Source organism: Anolis sagrei, chromosome 11 (genome assembly GCF_037176765.1).
Source record: "Anolis sagrei isolate rAnoSag1 chromosome 11, rAnoSag1.mat, whole genome shotgun sequence".
Taxonomy (NCBI): Eukaryota; Metazoa; Chordata; class Lepidosauria; order Squamata; family Dactyloidae; genus Anolis; species Anolis sagrei.
This window is the reverse complement of record NC_090031.1, coordinates 26673495-26692339: the sequence shown is the minus strand read 5'-3', so window position 1 is coordinate 26692339 and position 18845 is coordinate 26673495. Positions and strand designations below refer to the sequence as shown.

The window sequence follows — 18845 nt, the reverse complement described above, 5'->3', positions numbered from 1 at the left end:
GCCATCTGTCCGATCGATGATTCTGCAAAGGTGTTTAGAGAGACTTATAGGTCTTCTTCTGAATGCACACAGGATACATTATCATCACCATATTGGAGTTCTATAACAGATGTTGTTGTAACTCTGGTTTTGGCTTTCAGTCTGCTGAGGTTAAATAGCTTACCATTTGTCTGATCGATGATTTCCACTTCAGTGCTTCTGCAAAGGTGTTTAGAGTGACTTGTAGGTCTTCTTCTGAATGTGCCCAGAATATGTTATCATCAGCATACTGGAGTTCTGTAACATATGTTGTGGCCTTGATTTTGGCTTTCAGTCTGTTGAGGCTAAATAGCTTTCCATCTGTCTGATCAATGATTTCCACTCCAGTGCTTCTGCAAAGGTGTTTAGAGTGACTTGTAAGTCTTCTTCTGAATGTGCACAGACTATATTATCATCAGCATTTTGGAGATCTATTACAGATTTTGTTGTGACGTTGGTTTTGGCTTTCAGTCTGCTGAAGTTACATAGCTTGCCATCTGTCCGATAGTTGATTTCCACTCTGGTGGGAAGCTTTCCATCAACAAGATGAAGGATCTTAGTGATGAAGATGGAAAATAAGGTTGGGGCAATAACACATCCCTGTTTGACACCCGATTTCACCTTAAATGGGTCACTTTGGGAGTCATTGCTGTCCAGACTGTTGCCATCATGTCATCATGGAAGATGTTCACAAATTTGTCAGGGCACCCAATTTTTTGGATGATGGTCCAGAGAGCACTGGGATTCACTGACATTATAATGCTTTATAGATTATACATGTTTTGTTATCGCAATATGCTTTATAATGTCATGTAGATTCAGTCGATTTCATGGAATGGCACTCAACCCATATTGTAGCCTGCTTTATGTATTACACATGTATTGCCATGATAATACTTACTTACTTACTTACTTACTTAGGCAATCCCTCGTTGTCTGAGTAGGATTGTCATCCAAGATCGATGTACTGGTGGGTCTGCAGGTGACTGTGGAGTCCTATTCTTGATCTGCATCTTCTCCTGCAGTGAGGGCATTGCTTTCCAGGTGGAAGGCGGTTCCGATCGGGGTTGGCTTGACGCGCCTTAGTCTTGGCACGTTTCTCTTTTTCACCCTCCATTCATGCCTCTTCAAACTCTGCAGCACTTGTGGTCACAGTTGACCTCCAGCTGGAGCGCTCAAGGGCCAGGGCTTCCCAGTTCTCAGAGTCTATGCTTTGAGCCCATCTTTAAATCTCTTTTCCTGCCCACCAACATTCCATTTTCCATTCTTGAGTTCAGAGTAGAGCAACTGCTTTGGGAGATGGTGGTCAGGCATCCGGACAACATGACCGGTCCAGCAGAGTTGATGGTGGAGGACCATCACTTCAATGCTGGTGGTCTTTGCTTCTTCTAGCATGCTGACATTTGTCTGCTTATCTTTCCAAGAGATTTTCAGGCTTTTACGGAGGCAGCGTTTATGGAGTCATTCTAGGAGTTGCATGTGACGTCTGTAAATAGTCCACGTCTAATAATAATAATGATAATGATAATGATAATAATAATAATAATAATAATAATAATAATAATAATACTTGATTTATCGCCTGCTCCATCTCCTCCAGGGGGACTCGGTGCGGCTTACATGAGGCCATGGCCATCAATACAGTAAACACAATATAACGCAAAAATATAGTAGCAACAAAAAATTACATAAAATGCAAACCAACATAATAAATGACACAGCAATATAAAATCAGACATTAAAAACAAGACTTCACTGGGCAAAGCGAAACTGAAGGATAAAAATTTTTAAAACACTGAGAGATAGGACAAAATAAGTTATAGGGAGGAGGATCCGGGAATGAGGAGGATTTAATTGCACGAACCATAAAATAAAGTGCTTCTAAGCACATTTTGCGCTAAGTTTGGTCAGGGAGTATCTTCCATTCAATCACTGAAGGCACATTGGAATAGCCAGGTTTTCAGATTCTTCCTGAAGACGGTCAACATGGGGGCTTGCCTAATATCTCTGGGGAGAGAGTTCCAGAGCCGGGGGGCCAACACAGAGAAGGCCCTCTCTCTCGTCCCTGCAAGTCGCACTTGCGATGCGGCGGGAGCAAGAAAAGAGCCTCTACGGAAGATCGAAGAGATCGTGTGGGTTCGTAGATGGAAGCGTATAGCAGGGTTGGGAGGACAATAGCTTTATAAATAAGCACCTTGGTATCCCTACGGATACTCTCTGCTTCATTTGGAAAAATGCTGCACTCGCAGAGCTCAGGCGGTGTTGTATTTCAGTGTCAGTGTTGACTTTTGTGGAGAGGTGGCTGCCAAAGGAGCAGATATGGTCAACATTTTCTAATGTTACACCATTAAGCTGTATTTCTGGCATTGGAGTGGGATTGGCTGGTGACGTCGTCTTCGTCTTGTCATGATGATATGCATAACTAGTTACAGATCTTAATTGTAGCATTAAATAGATGCCGTCCAGCTTCAGTTTCTCATTTTCTACTCTTGTTTGTCTTTACTCATTCCTTTTTTTTTTTTTTTTTTTGCAGAGCCTGTCCTATTTCAAAACATCTCAAATAAAAGCACAGCAGTGGATTGGCAGTGGAGCAGTGTTGGTTTCCTTCTGCTAGATGTATTTAAATAAAGAGGCTGGGCATCTATCGGGGATCCAATAGGACATTCGTCTGCATTGCAGCTCCTGCCTTAAATACGGAGATGGACGTGATGTCATCTGCGGTCTGTATGATTTGATGGGCACTTAATCCATCATTCCGATATTGTGTTTTCTCTTTCTCCTTTAGTCTTGGAGAGACGTTAATGAACTCCTTGAGCTTAAGCCTACGAAATAATCCATGTACGAGTGTCGCACGAATGACTGATGGGACTTCCATCTCTGAGAAACGTGCTCCTTCCAAGAGAGCTGGAAAGCTGTCCGTAAAAATCAAAGCACTACACAACAGCGGCAAGCAATGCTCACATTTCCATGGTAACCATCTCATTGCTATGCAGGCGGTTGCTGCAAAGACGGGAAGGCTGCCAAAGCAGAGATTTCTCGAGGAAAATGGCGCATGCTGTTGCAAATGAAAGCTCCTTTCAGGGCGAGAGATGTGGCACGCTGAAATGCACGGCAGACCCCGGGAAGGATGATCCCATAAGAAAATGTGATTGGTGGGGAATGACAAATATTTGGAATGGAGATGCGATAGGCGGCGCGTGCAAACCAATGCCCAAGGATGCTGTGTTTTGTAACATTGCATTGTCGCGCAGCCCGGTGAGGTGTGCCAGCTTAACCAGTCATGTTCTCATCCGGTATGTTTCATTCAATTCCACATTTTCACGTCCTATGGGTCTATATCACCATTAAAAATTAAGAAATATCTCTGAACCTCAGGCTTCCTTGAGGCGGACATGTATTTTGGCTGCATAAGGAGTGTTGTAGGATCGAGGTAGCCTAGCTGGAACGTGTCCAAAGAAGATAATATTGCAAAAGGACTGGAAGCCTATGAGAAGCAGCTTAAGGAGCTGGGTGCGTTTGGCTTGGAGAAGAGAAGGTTAAGAAGGGACGTGATAGCTATGTTTAAATATTTGAAAAGATGTCATACTGAGTAGGGAGCAAGCTTGTTTTCTGCTGCTCTGGAGACTAGGACACGGAGCAACAGATGCAAGCTCCAAGAAATGAGATTCTACCTAAACAATAGGATGATTTTCAGGATGGTAAGAGCCTTCCTAATAACCACTGGTGTCTCTCCAAATTATCTAATTCTTTTTTTAAAGGACATCCAATTTCACAGTGAATTTCCCATATGTGTATTAAAATCCCAGATTGGGAAGAGCTCACAAAAACCATCCAGTCATAGAATCCTAGAGTTGGAAGAGACCTCGTGGGCCATCCTGTCCAACCCCATTCTGCCAAGAAGCAGGAAAATAGCATTCAAAGCACCCCAGCAGATGGCCGTCCAGTCTCTGGTTAAAAGCCTCCAAAGAAGGAGCCTCCACCACACTTCGGGGCAGAGAGTTCCACTGCTGAAACGTTCTCACTCTTAGGAAGTTCTTCCTAATGTTCTGGTGCTGCACCAGTGCTGCAACATTTACATTGGCTTCCAACTGAGTACCATGGTCTGTATAAGATGCTAGTTCTGACCTTTAAAACTCTTTACGGCCAGGGTCCATCGTACCTTAGGGACCGCCTCTCCTTCTCCCATCATCGGAGGTTGCAACGACCAACCCAATGTGACTTACTCCATACACCGGGTCCTAGAGAAATGCACTTGGAAAGGACCAGACGCAGATGGGCTTCTTCTATTCCTGCCCCTGCCTTGTGGAATTCCTTGCCGCCCTACATGAGAGCCATGCGTGACTTAGGGCCTTTTACTCTCACACTTAAGACCTGGCTTTTTACTAGAGCATTCGCTCTCTGTTAATTTTTAATTTTTGTATGTATGTATTTTATCTTTTATAATTTAGCTGTAAATCGCCTAGAGCATTCTCGGATGGAGGGCGATTAATAAGTTATTAAATGATGATGATGATGATGATGGTGGTGGTGGTGGTGGTAGTGGAATCTCCTTTCCTGTAGTTTGACACCATTGTTTTGCGTCCTAGTCTCCAGGGCGGCAAAAAACAAGCTTGCTCCCTCCTCCCTATGACTTTCCACCCCAATCTCAGCTCAGTTGTGGGGAGGGAGAAAAAAACGGTGCGCTCTCAAAACCGTTTGATTCCATAATTCGGAACATAGGAAATTGGTTGAGAGTCTTTGGGTATTTGAGTATATTGTTGTAACCAAGGTTACAATGACATCTGTATTAGAACTCCAATAAGCTGAGAACAACATCGACTGTGCACATTCAGAAGAAGACCCACAAGCCGAAGCGTACGAGAAGCTCGGCCTGTCATTGAACATAGAGAAAACCCAAGTGCTCTTCCAGCAGTCACCAGCCAATCCCCCTCCAATGCCAGAAATATAGCTTAATGGTGAAACATTCGAAAATATTGACCATTTCCGCTACCTTGGCAGCCACCTCTCCACAAAGTCAACATTGGCACTAAAATACAACACCGCTTGAGCTCTGCGAGTGCAGCATTTTTCCGAATGAAGCAGAGAGTGTTTGACAACCAGGACATCCGTAGGGAGACCAAGGTGCTTGTTTATAAAGCTATTGTACTCCCAACCCTGCTATATGCCTGCGAGACGTGGACTATCTACAGAGGTCACATGCAATTCCTGGAATGATTCCATCAGTGTTGTCTTCGAAAAAACCTGCAAATCACTTGGGAAGACAAGCGGACAAAAGACTCTGGCACAAGCCAGTGAAGGTAGTCCCAGTGGTGATGGGCCTAAAGACCTTGGCCTGCACTTAAACACAATTGGCGCTAACAAAATACCACCTGCCAGCTGCAAAAGGCCACCTTACTGGGATTTGCAGGCATTATTCGCCGATAAATCACACAGTCCTAGACACTTGGGAAGTGTCCGACGTGTGATACAATACAACAACCGGCAGTGTTATCTTGTTTGCTGTGGATTCATCCTGTTGTGTTTCAAATAATAATAATAACAACCAGAAACACCTTGTCACCAACCTGCCAGAAGATGCTGTCGATTGTGTTCCCTAAGAAGCCATCCCGTCCTTCTGATGACACCAGTTTTGGTCCAAGGATCGTCATGAATTCATCAAAGTCAACTTGACCGTCTCCTGGAAAGAAAGACAAAGGTCATCTCCGTGGGTTTCAAACTGTGGTGGCTAGACAGCAAACGCCCACAAAAGTGCACAAAAAAGCACTCTTTGCATATGAATGCTCTGTGGTTTGTGTAATCACCATCTGGCCCTGAACTATTTTCAATGTAATCATATGAACAGAGAAACCAGTTCCTTTAATACCAGTTTGAGACTGGTCAGAGAAGGCATCATACGCTGGTGCCCACCAGCCCCATTTATTTATTTATTTGCAGTATTTATATACTGCTTTTCTCACCCGGGGGGGGGGGGGGGCGCTCAAAGCAGTTTACACAAAAATAATGGCAAAATTCAATGCCTTACAATACATAAACCAAAACTCAAATCAACAACATACAACTAGGCATAAAACCAATAGGACAATTCACCATATGAGAAGATAAAAGGACATTGAAGATATGGAATACAAGAATTAAAACACCAAATAAAAGCATTAAAATCACATGATCCGACTCTTAGACCGGGCCATTGCAAATGTCGATTGCACATATTCCATATTTGCTTCTTGTACTGCATTGCTTTACTGGTTGGAATAAATACCTGATAGGCCCAAATTTGAATACTGGTGGGTTTGGGGGGATTAGTTCTGTCATTTGGGAGTTGTAGTTGCTGTGATTTATAGTTCACCTACAATTAAAGAACATTCTGAACTCCACCAACAATGGAATTGAACCAAACTTGGCCCATGGAACTCACATTGTCAACAGAAAATACCGGAAGGATTTGGTGGGCATTGACCTTGAGTTTTGGAGTTGTAGTTCACCTACATCCAGAGAGCACTGTGAACTCAAACAATGATGGATCTGGACCAAACTTGGCACAAATACTCATTACGGCCAAACATGAACGCTGGTGGAGTTTGGGGAAAATAGACCTTGACATTTGGGAATTGCAGTTGCTGGGATTTATAGTTCACCTACAATCAAAGAGCATTCTGAACCCCATCAACGATAGAATGAGGCCAAACTTCCCATACAGAACCCCTATGACCAACAGAAAATACTGGAAGGGTTTGGTGGACATTGACCTTGAGTTTTGGAGTTGTAGTTCACCTACATCTAGAGAGCCCTGTGGACTCAAACAATGATGGATCTGGACCAAACTTGGCATGAATCCTCAATATGTCCAAATGTGAACACTGGTGGAGTTTGGAAAAAATAGACCTCGACATTTGGGAGTTGCAGTTGCTGGGATTTATAGCTCACTTACAATCAAAGAGCATTCTGAACCCCATCAACGATAGAATTAGGCCAAACTTCCCATACAGAACTCCCATGACCAACAGAAAATATTGTGTTTTCTGATGGTTTTGGTGAATGTTTTGACACCCTGTTGCAAAACAGTACCTCCGAGACCCATTCCCGTGAGGTGTCCCAGAAGGATATGTAGTGAAGTGGGAATAGTGAAGGCAACTTGAGGTCTCCTGGAACTTACAGTGGCCTTCAATACTGTATTGTATGTGTGTATTGGTATTGAAGGACACTGTAAGGTCCAGGAGACCTCAAGTTGCCTTCACTATTCCCATAGTAAATTTGACTACATATTCCCTATGGAATTGGGGGGCATAATGTATGTTTATGAAGGTCTGCTTGATTTTGTCAGAACTTCCAGTTTCAAACAATGGATTATATATCACTCCTAATTTGAGAAACTTCTGAAAGTTCAGGAACAGCTTGCCCCGTAACATCTGCCTTACCGCAAATTGCCTATAGCGTTCATGTATAGCTAATTAGCTATTACTGTTTATGTGTTTAAGAGGCGTCAGACTATGATATGAGATTGAAGTGGACGTAAGGCAAACGGCTTACAGGATCATTGGTTGTGAAAACATAATTAATCCTTAAGTTGTTTGTCTGTCTCTGAAAATGGGCTGGACCTCCATAGTGGATTTTATTGCCTGTATCAGATAATTAAGATTTGCTTGGTGGTAAAGCTATTAAAGCTATTATTTAAGATGCCATAAAAAAGACCTGGAGGCAAACTCTCTGCCTCCAGGTGTTTTGGATTCCAACAGCCAGATGCCGTAGGCAGTTTGGCCAATGGCCAAGGATTTTGGGACCAACGCGTATTATTGCAATATATCCATTTCTGAAATTCAAATGTACTTAGTCAGCTCACCTAATAATATCATTATCATCATCACCCTTGGGAGCAAAACCTGACTTGACTGCAATTTTATTATATTGTAATATTATTAGTAATATTACACATTCCATGTAATATTACTAATAATATTATAATATAATTGTATAGTACAATATAGTAACATATCATACCGATATTGTACTAGGCTAATAATATAATATATTGTATGTATATATATCTTGTAAGCTGCTCTGAGTCCCCTTCGGGGTGAGAAGGGTGGCATATAAATGTAGTAAATAAATAAATAAATAAATAAATCATTGTGTCATGCTCAAGAAACAAATCAGGAAAATATATCTTAATTATTAGAGCAATGTTTCTCCACCTGGTGGTCGGGACAAGGGGGTTTCAGAGGGGTCGCCAAAGACCATCAGAAAACATATTTCTGATGGTTTTAGGAATCCCTTTGACAGAGAAGGCTGAAGATATCTCCACCTGACCTCGTTTTTACAGGTTGTGGGTGAACTACAACTCCAAGAAAGGAAGATCAGTTCCCCCCAAACCCCTCCAGTCAGACATGTAGCTGGGGGGGGGGGGGGCTTGAGGGGCTTCAGCCCCCCCCCAAATTCTCATGGTGGTCCGCGAAAAGGCCTTACTGGTGCATTATTTAAACTGTTATGTTTATTCATATCATGATCTGATCACCATGTTCAATATATCCCATATGCATGGGGGTATTGGGGTAACGATACAAAAGGTTTGCTAGGGTAGACCCTCTTTCACTCAGACTCAGCCCCCCCGAAACAAACTCAGCTCCCCCCCCCCCCCCCCGAATCGAAATCCTGGCTACAGATGTAGGTGAACTACAACTCCCCCAAATCAAGGTGAATTTTCTCCAAAGACCTCTATTCTTTTTTGGTCATGGGGCCTCTGTGTGCCAAGTTTAGTCCAATTCCCTCTTTGGTGGAGTTCAGAGTGTTCATTGATTTCAGGTGAACTATAAATCCCAGTATCTACAAGTCCAAAATGTCCAGGCCAATTCCCCTCAAAACCTACCAGTATTCAAATGTGGGCATATTGGGTATGCATGCCAAGCTTGAGCCAGATCCATCATTGTTTGGATTCATAGTGCGTTCTGGATGTAGGTGAACTACAACTCCTCCAAATCCGTCCAAAGACCTCCAGTATTGTTAGTCATGCGGCTTCTGTGTGCCAAGTTACTTCTGGGTCCAAGTTACTTCAAGGTCCAACTATAAATCCCAGCAACGACAACTCCCAAATGTCAAGGCCTTTTTTCCCCAAACTCCATCAGCATTCACCTTTGGGCATATTGCGTATCTGTGCCAAGTTTGGTCCAGATCTATCATTGTTTGAAACCACAGTGCCCCAAACTCCACCAGTGTTCACATTTGGGCATATTGAGTATTCGTGTAGAGTCCACAGTGATCTCTGGATGTAGGTGAACTACAACTCCTAAATTCAGGGTCAATACCCAACAAACCCTTCCAGTATTTTTTGTTCATCACGGGAGTTCTGTGTGCCAAGTTCGGTTCAATTCCATCATTGGTGGAGTTCAGAATGCTCTTTGATTGTAGGTGAACTATAAATCCCAGCAACCACAATTCTCAGGGTCAAGTGCCCACCAAACCCTTCCAGTATTTTCTGTTGCTCATGGGGGTTCTGTCTGGGAAGTCTGGCCCAATTCTATAATTAGTGGAGTTCAGAATGCTCTTTAATTTTAGGTTAACTACAACTCCCAGCACTACAACTCCCAAATGACAAAATCAATCCCCAACCAGTATTCAAATTTAGGCGTATCGCATATTTGTGCCAAATTTGGTCCAGTGAATCAAAATACATTCTGCATATTGGATATTTACATCACGATTCATAACAGTAGCAAAATTATGAAGTAGCAACGAAAATAATTTTTATGGTTGGGGGTCACCACAACTTGAAGAACTGTGTTAAGGTGTCATGGCATTAAGAAGCTTGAGAAACATTGTCTTAGAGACAGACGTGAAACTTATCTTAAGCAGAAATATAAAATACTTATAAATCAGAAGAAAGAAGTTGCACCGAATGAAAAATGGGATTTATTCATCCCTGTCACATGAAGAAAGTATAGTAAAATGTTTTGGCAGATTGTAATAGGGACTCTGTCTATCTAATGGTTATAAATCCCCTCTTTGTCGTATCCCTGCGTGTGAGTGTGAAAACATTTTTCCGACGTTCTTCAAGACCTTGGGTCTCCAATTTACATCATTCAACTCCTTCTTGATACTCCAAAGTAGGATCCTGTAACTCATGGAGATTTCTTGACATGGAAGAAAGGTTCTGGTGGTTGGGAACTCATTCATCAAGAGTACAGAGGCACCTGTGTGCCAGCCTTACAAGATGAATCAGAAAGAATGAGGTCTCCCTAGCACATATCCAGGATGTCACTGTCAACTTGCCCAAACCCATAATCAGTTACCTAGGCAATCCCTCATTGACCGAGTAAGATTGTCTTTCAAGTTCAGTGTTCTGGCAGTGGGTACATAGGTGACTGTGGAGCCCTATTCTTGACCTGCATGTTCTCCCGCAGTGAGGGCATCGGTTTCCAAGGTGGGAGGCAGTCCAGGTTGGCTTGATGTGCCTTCCTCTTTTCACGTTTCTCTCTTTCACCCTCCATTCATACCTCTTCAAATTCCACAGCACTGCTGGTCACAGCTGACCTCCAGCTGGAGCGCTCAAGGGCCAGGGCTTCCCAGTTCTCAGTGTCTATGCCAGAGTTTTTAAGGTTGGCTTTGAGCCCATCTTTAAATCTCTTTTCCTGTCCTCCAGCATTCCATTTTCCATTCTTGAGTTTGGAGTAGAGCAACTGCTTTGGGAGATGGTGGTCGGGTGTTCGGACAACGTGGTCAGTCCAGTGGAGTTGATGGCGGAGGACCATCACTTCAGTGCTGGCGGTCTTTGCTTCTTCCAGCATGCTGACATTTGTCCGCCAGTCTTCCCAAGAGATTTGCAGGATTTTTCAGAGGCAGCGTTGATGGAATCATTCTAGGAGTTGCATGTGATGTCTGTAGATAGTCCACATTTCGCAAGCGTATAGCAGGGTTGGGAGGACAATAGCTTTATAAACAAGCAGTTTGGTATCCCTACGGATGTCCTGGTCTTCAAACACTCTGTGCTTCATTTGGAAAAACGCTGCACTCGCAGAGCTCAGGCAGTGTTGTATTTCAGTGTGTATGTTGACTTTTGTGGAGAGGTGGCTGCCAAGGTAGTGGAAATGAACAACATTTTCTAATGTTACATCATTAAGCTGTATTTCTGACATTGCAGAGGGATTGGCTGGTGACTGCTGGAAGAGCACTTTGGTTTTCTCGATGTTCAATGAGAGGCCGAAATTATCGTATGCTTGTGCAAAGGTGTCTAGAGTGGCTTGTAGGTCTTCTTCTGAATGCACACAGATGATGTTGTCATCAGCATATTGGAGTTCTATAAGAGATGTTGTTGTAACTTTGGTTTTGGCTTTCAGTCTGCTGAGATTAAATAGCTTGCCATCTGCCCGATAGATGATTTCCACTCTGGTGGAAAGCTTCCCATCAACAAGATGAAGTATCATACTGATGAAGATGGAAAATAAGGTTGGGGTTAACCTGGCATGGTTTGATTTGTAGTTCTTGTTGCCATATGGTTTCGAGGCAACGGTGAAGTAATGGTGAGGTCGCAGATCATATTTTTGTTCTAGTGGACCACTGGTGGTCCACGGACCACAGGTTGGGAACGACTGTGTTAAATGAACTGATAAAGAGTCCTATTCTAAATCATAATCATGCACCTTAAATGCATGTCACATTTCCTTGAATGTAAATAGACTCTACAGCACTAAATCAAGCAAAATAGATTTTTTTTCACGACTGAAATACCAGGAATAATGCACATTATTTTGTGGGACTCAAAGAAAATTCTATTCTAATAATAGAGAGAGAGAGATCAAGCCTGAAAGCTATGAATCCAAGATATTAATAACCTTTGGAATTGGGATAAGGAAACCAGATGTTCAGAAAGACTGGATTCTATTACAAGACCAAAAAATAAAAAAATGGAACGGGAAGCATTCAATACGAGCCAGATATATAAAGCATTGATTTATACTAAACATATCTATTAGGAGCATAGTAACAGACATTCAAAACGACTTGCCAACACTTTGGAAAAGAAAAAGTACAAATGCAGAAAAAATGAAGATGAGAGGATGGAGGTTTCGTTACGCAGCTGCTGATAGTAATCACACATTTCATAAGTTTTATACTGTCTCGTATAAAATGAAGGAGACTCTTTAATCAAATGTAATGATTTTTTTTAAAAAAGACTCTAGCTAAGTGAAAGCATTGTCAGATAGTCACTTGGCTATTTTAAGTCCTGCTATTGCTGCAAAAGAAATGGAAGACTGGGTTGTGACTGAAAGGTCATGAGTTTGAAGCCAGCCCAGGTCAGAGTAAGCTCCCAACCATTTGTCTAGCTTGCTGTCGACCTTTGCAGCCCAAAAGATGGTTGCATCTCTCAAGTAGGAAATTTAGGTACCGCTTATGCGGGGAGGCTAATTTAACTAATTTACAATGCCATAAAACTCTCCAGCAGCATGCTAAAGAATGAGGAAGTACTCCATCAGTGTCACAAGTGGATGGTGAAGCAACAGCTCCCCCGGTGGCCGGAATTCAAAACATATCCTCACGAAACTAGAAAGTTAAATAGCCTCTGCGTGTCTGTCTATTAGGCATGGTCAGGTACCGTTGGAATCTTCGTAATTCAGAATAAAGTGGGGGAAATTACCTTTTTGAAGCGATTTCCAAGTTTTTAAGAAAACTGGAAGTCCCTTTGCCCTTCCGAAGCTTCTCTCACCATTTTTCTTCTGACTCAGGAAGTGAGTTGGAAGTGACTCAGTGTTTGGAGGCAAGCAGCTTGCATGCTGGGATGCTTGCCTCCCAGCCAATGAGGGGAGAAGTTTTGGGGAGGGGAGGGTTGGTGTTTTGGCACAGCAGCCATTGTGCTATATAAAGGGCAGCACATGGCTCAGAGGCTCATTGTGAGCCCAGGAAGGGAAGGGGAAAGAGAAAGGGAAGGGAGGTTGGAAGAAGAGCGGTTGGAAGAGCATGGCAAGTAAAGAAGGGCTGGGAGAGGGCTGTTGCCTGCCTGCCTTGCAGCCGCTTGTGTGTTGTTGCTCTTGCGGAGGAAGAAGACCAGGGCAACAGAGAACCAGGGCAGGGAGAATGGCTGTTATGCAATTGTGTCCGCCATTAACAAAGCAATTTGGATATTTTTGTATTCGGATTTTTTTTCGGAAAAATTCGGAATTCTATTCCTAACTGAACCACCGGCACCCCCTACATCCGAAATGAGTTTTGAACCTATATGTTGTGTGTTAACGGCATTGAATGTTTGCCATGTATATGTGCATTGTGATCCACCCTGAGTCCCCTGCAGGCTGAGAAGGGCGGAATATAAATACTGTAAATAAATAAAATAATAAGATGTTATACAAAATATTAAAGGAATTGCCAGGACTGAATAGACTCCCTGGTGGATTCTATAAGACCTTTAAGGATAAGTTAGTCCTTAAATTAACAAAGACAAAGAGCAGATCAATAGCTACAATTTAGGTTAAATTAGTGACTATATCCAAAAGAAGAAGCATACGACAGCTATGAGAAAGAAAAAACAGACAGAAAGCAAAGGCCTAACTTAGGGTATAGCTGTGGTGTAGAATAAACGCAGTTTTGCACCATTTCGAGTGCCATAGCTCTTTACTATGGAATCTTGGGAGATATAGTTTTACAAAGTCTTTAGACTTCTTTGCCATTTTGGTGCCACACCAAAAGGCAAATCCCATGATTCAACAGCCTTGAGTCACATCTGTTAAAGTAGTCTCAAACTGCATTCATTCCAAAGAGTAGATGCACTTTGAGATCCACCCAAAGATGCTAGATCCTGGATCCTTCTGAGACACGCGCAATGAGGTGCAGCCATTCCCCACAACATGGATCATAAAAATAACCAAGCGGACTCACCATCCATGTCAAGGCGCTGCATAATGATTGCCAACTCCACCTCGCTAGGCATGTATCCCAATGAGCGCATTGCCATCCCCAGCTCCTGCTTGGAAATGAAGCCATTGCCATCGCGGTCCAGTATTCGAAAAGCTTCCCGGATTTCTAAAAAGAAAGGAGGAAAATTGTTTTGTATGAGAGCTTTGATTTTCTTTAAAATTGCTTGTTGAATCAAGAATAGAGGGAGGTTCCATACGGAAGGTTTCTTACTGCCAATAACCATTAAATACAGCAGAGTATACAATGAGGTCCAGAGACTTTTGGGAAGTCTACCACACAACTATTAGTCTACCACACAACTACTTGTCCAGCAATGACTGCAATACATGATATGGGGTGAGGAGATGCCAAGTTGAACTGGACTCCTATGGTGGATATGGAAGAAGAGGTGACAAAGAAGCTCCAGTTAGCACAGCGGGTTAAACAGCTGCAGAAAATCTTGCTGACTGGAAATTCAAAACCTCGGGTTGGGGTGAGCTCCCGCCATCAGCCCTAGCTTCTGTTTACCTAGCAGTTCGTAAACAGTAATGTGAGTAGATGAATAGGGACTGCTTTGGTGAGGAGGTAAAAGGCACCCATGAAGAGATGCCAACAATCCGATCAGGAAAACATCCTGATCAAATTTCCAGAGTGGAAGTCATCTATCAGACAGATGACTTCCACAGAAGCCATTTAACCTCAGCATACTGAAAGCCAAAACCATCACAACAACATCTGTTATAGAACTCCAATATACTGATGAAAATGTAGTCTCTGCGCATTCAGAAGAAGACCTAGAAGCCACTCTAAGCACCTCTGCAGAAGCACTGGAGTGGAAATCATCGATTGGACAGAAGGCAAGCTATTTAACCTCAGCAGACTTAAAATCAAAAACAAAGTCACAACAACATCTGTTATAGAACTCCAGTATGCTGATGACAATGTTGTCTGTGCGCATTCAGAAGAAGACCTACAAGCCACTCTAAACACCTTTGCAGAAGCATACGAGAAGCTCAGCCTCTCATTCATCATCGAGAAAACCAAAGTGCTCTTCCAACAGTCACTAGCCAATCTCTCTGCAATGCCAGAAATACAGATTAGTGGTGTAACATTAGAAAATGTTGTCAATTTCTGCTCCCTTGGCAGCCACCTCTCCACAAAAGTCAACATTGTCACAATTGTGGAAAAGAAAAAAGTTTGGATTATTGATGTTGCCATACCGAGTGACAGTTGTATTGAGAAAAAACAACAGGAAAAACTCAGCCGTTATAAGGACCTCAAAATCGAACTGCAAAGGCTCTGGCATAAACCAGTACAGGTGGACCCAGTGGTCATCGGCACACACATTGGGTACTGTGACAAAAAATCTTAGCTGACATTTGGAAACAATAAACATGGACAAAATCACGATCTGTCAACTGCAAAAGGCTACCTTACTTGGATCTACACGCATCATTTGAAAATATATCACACAGTTCTAGACACTTGGGAAGTGTTCAACTTGTGATTTTGTGATACGAAATCCAGCATATAGATCTCATTTGCTGTGACATAATAATAATAATAATAATAATAATAATAATAATAACTAAATGAGTTCCTGTGGTGACTACAAGGGTGATAAAGGAGAGGGAATCTGTCCTGACTTACATAGGGATATAGGGATATAGGGGAAAATTCAGGCCGAGGTGTGTTGCAGCCCTTCTTTTGCATTTGCGGGTCTTGAATCAGTTGGAATCCTGTGTTCCTTGCCTACACACTGTCTCCCATGGAAGGTGTGATTGATGATTTATGACTGCAGTGTTTGCATTACAGTCCAACCAGTCAACCCATCATCCCTGTGTCTGGCTGCCTTGTCTCGGCACAGTTGGATATTGTCACAACACTGATTTGGCTCATGAAGACGATGGCAATCATTTTGAAAAATGCGTCATAGTTGGGTAATTTTCTGTCATGATGTGAAGCTGAACCTATTCCTTGCCATCGTCAAGGGAGGAACACCTATTCCATCCATCTTGTTTTGGCTTCTCTTTCCGACAGTAGGTTGGCAATGGAAGCTTTGAACACATTTTCCAAGAAAGCTTTCTTTATAATTGAATGCAACTTCTTTTCAATCAACCCACCCCTATTTATAAGCGCACACCATGGCCAATTACCAGGTGCCCAGATAATAGTCATAGTGGGAACGCTGATTCATCAGAGCCTGGGATTTAGAGACTTGCTTGACAAGGACCTGGATTTCGAACCATCTATAGTGATGAACCCAATTTAACTCCAGGAGCTTTGATATTTTCCCCTTGGGACTCAGGGTGATACTCGGAACAGAATGTGCTTTTCAGTAATTAAAGCCAATTGGAGAGCATGAGTCACAACGTCAGCTTTTAGGAATCCAAAAAGGCATTATCCAAGATGGCATCTACTTCAAAGAGTTGAGCTAACCTTTCTGATAAGCCGTTAACAAACAGGTTCCATAACACAGGCTGGCAAAGGCGCCTTTTCTTTTTAGATCAAGGATTGTTATGTCTCTCTGTATGACCTGATATTTCAGGGCTTAAGCCTCCATCTTGATGTCTGGAGGAAAATGAAGCATTTTTGTCATCGGCTCTGCCACCCATGCTCTGCAGAAGAGCAATCATTCACAGAAAGAAGGACAATTGGCTCCATGCAGAAATAAATCATGGTGGCTGCAGGTATTGTGAAAACCCTAAGGAGAAGCTGTAGGAAAACAAGTCCTTGGGATGAACTACACTTATGATTTACAGATGCATCAAACCACAAGAGGAACTGAGTTTACAGCAAAGGCAAAAGCTGAGCTACAGGGAGAATGAATAAAATGGAGAGACTATCATGGACAAGCAGCTGCAAGATGCTCTCATTTTTTTATGACAGTGTTTCTCAACCTGGAGGTCAGGACCCCTAGGTGGGTCGCCAGGAGGTTTCAGAGGGGTCCCCAAAGACCATCAGAAAACATATATTTCTGATGGTCTTAGAAACTCCTTTGGAAGAGAAGGCTGAAGATCTCTCCACCTGTCCTTCTCTTCCTTTTTGGAAACAGATGGCGAATCCTTCCACCAAAAGCCCTCTTCTGCTGTGATTGGCTCGCCTCTCAGTTGGCCTCTTCAAACAGGGCTGTTTCTGAGACTCCACGTGAGGAAGGGGAGAGCAGATGTGCTCAGAGCATGGCATCGGGAGAGGGAGAGCATGCGAGGCTGGAGGGAGGCTCAGTCCAGCGAGTGCCTTCAAGGCATGGGGGTTCTGTGTGGGAAGTTTGACCCAATAGTATCATGGTGGGGTTCAGAATGTTCTTTGATTATAGGTGAACTATAAATCTCAGCGTCTTCCAAGGGAAAAAACAAACAAACCAACCAACAAAAGTCCCGTGGCTATTAGCGAGTGGCAACGGGAGCCAGACTGTGAAATCTGAAAGCCCCTAGTCACAGACTGGCACATGGGCGGTGGATGCGGACTCAGTCGTTCTACCTCAAGGTCCTAGGCAGTTGAGCAGTTCGTCAGCTGTATCCATGACTGAGCAGCCCTTTTGAGGAGCCACTTTGCTCACCCCACACGGGGAAGGGGCTAGAAAAGGTGCTCTAAACATAGTCTGCCTCTCTTATCCCTGACTGAACTGCCGCATCCAGTGGGGTCACCACCCTGTGCCCAAAAAAGCCATAGTCACCTGCGGACCCTCCCTGGAGGATCATCCTACTAGGACAACGAGGGATTGCCTAAGTAAGTAAGTAAGTAAGTAAAGTAAGTAAGTATAAATCCCAGCAGCTACAACTCCCAAATGTCAAGGTCTATGTTCTCCAGACTCCACCATTGTTCACCAGTGTGTTCTGGATGTAGGTGAACTACAACTCCTCTAAATCCCTCCAAAGACCTCCAGTATTTTTGTTGGTCATGGCAGTTCTGTGTGCCAAGTTACTTCTAGGTCCAATCTACTTCTAGATCCAACTATAAATCCCAGCAACGACAAATGTCAAGGTCTATTTTCGCAAATGTCAAGGTCTATTTTCCCCAAACTCCACCAGTGTTCATATTTGGGCACATTGAGTATTTGTGCCAAGTTGGTCCAGATCTATCATTGCTTGAGTCCACAGTGCTCTCTGGATGTAGGTGAACTACAACTCCAAAACTCAAGGTCAGTGCCCACAAAACTCTTTCAGTATTTTCTGTTGATCATGGAGGTTATGTCTGGAAAGTTTGGCCCAATTCTATTGTTGGTGGAGTTCATAATGCTCTTTGATTGTAGGTGAACTATAAATCACAGCAACTACAACTCCCAAAGGACAAAATCAATCCCCTCCAGCCCCACCAGTATTCAAATTTGGGCGTATTGGATATTTGTGCCAGTTACTGAAAATATATTCTGCATATTGGATATTTACATTACAATTCATAACAGTAGCAAAATTACAGTTATGAAGTAGCAATGAAAATAATGTTACGGTTGGGGTCCATCACAACTTGAGGAGCTGTATTAAGGGGTTGTGGCATTAGGAAGGTTGAGAAACACTGCTTTAGGATGATGAAGACAGAGTTCACCCCAGAGAAGAGCAATTGTGAGTAGCCTGCTGAGCTAACTGTGAACGGAAAGTCTTCGAAAGACTACAGATGCTCGAAAAAAGACTTTTCCAATTTATGGCCCACAGGCTGCATTGGCCCAGGACAGCTATGAATGCAGCTCAATACAAATTCATTAACTTACTTAAAACATTTTGAGACTTTCTGTAGATTTTTTGGGGAGCACAATTGCGTGATTCTCAAGTAGAAACTTTGTAAATGACAACAGAATGGAATGAAATAATCAGAGTATGTTACATCCACAAATATCAAAGTATCACCTGTAATTTGCATTATAATTGCAACTAGCAGTAGCCAATTCAATTTGTTCCTTTTCTTTAATAATAATAATAATAATAATCATCATCATCATCATCATCATCTTTATT

General features: G+C 42.8%; 1 protein-coding gene across 2 annotated transcripts in view; it reads right to left on the bottom strand.

Moving 5' to 3' along the window:
• The window catches only part of CALN1 (calneuron 1), an 84147-nt gene that overhangs the window by 15358 nt on the left and 49944 nt on the right, over positions 1-18845 (bottom strand). For both annotated transcript variants that reach the window (XM_067472059.1, XM_060756946.2), the window contains exons 3-4: positions 13876-14019; positions 5583-5695 (exon numbers count right to left, since the gene is read on the bottom strand). In XM_067472059.1, the coding sequence (XP_067328160.1) occupies positions 5583-5695; positions 13876-14019 (257 nt within the window). The remainder of the gene's footprint in view (positions 1-5582; positions 5696-13875; positions 14020-18845) is intronic.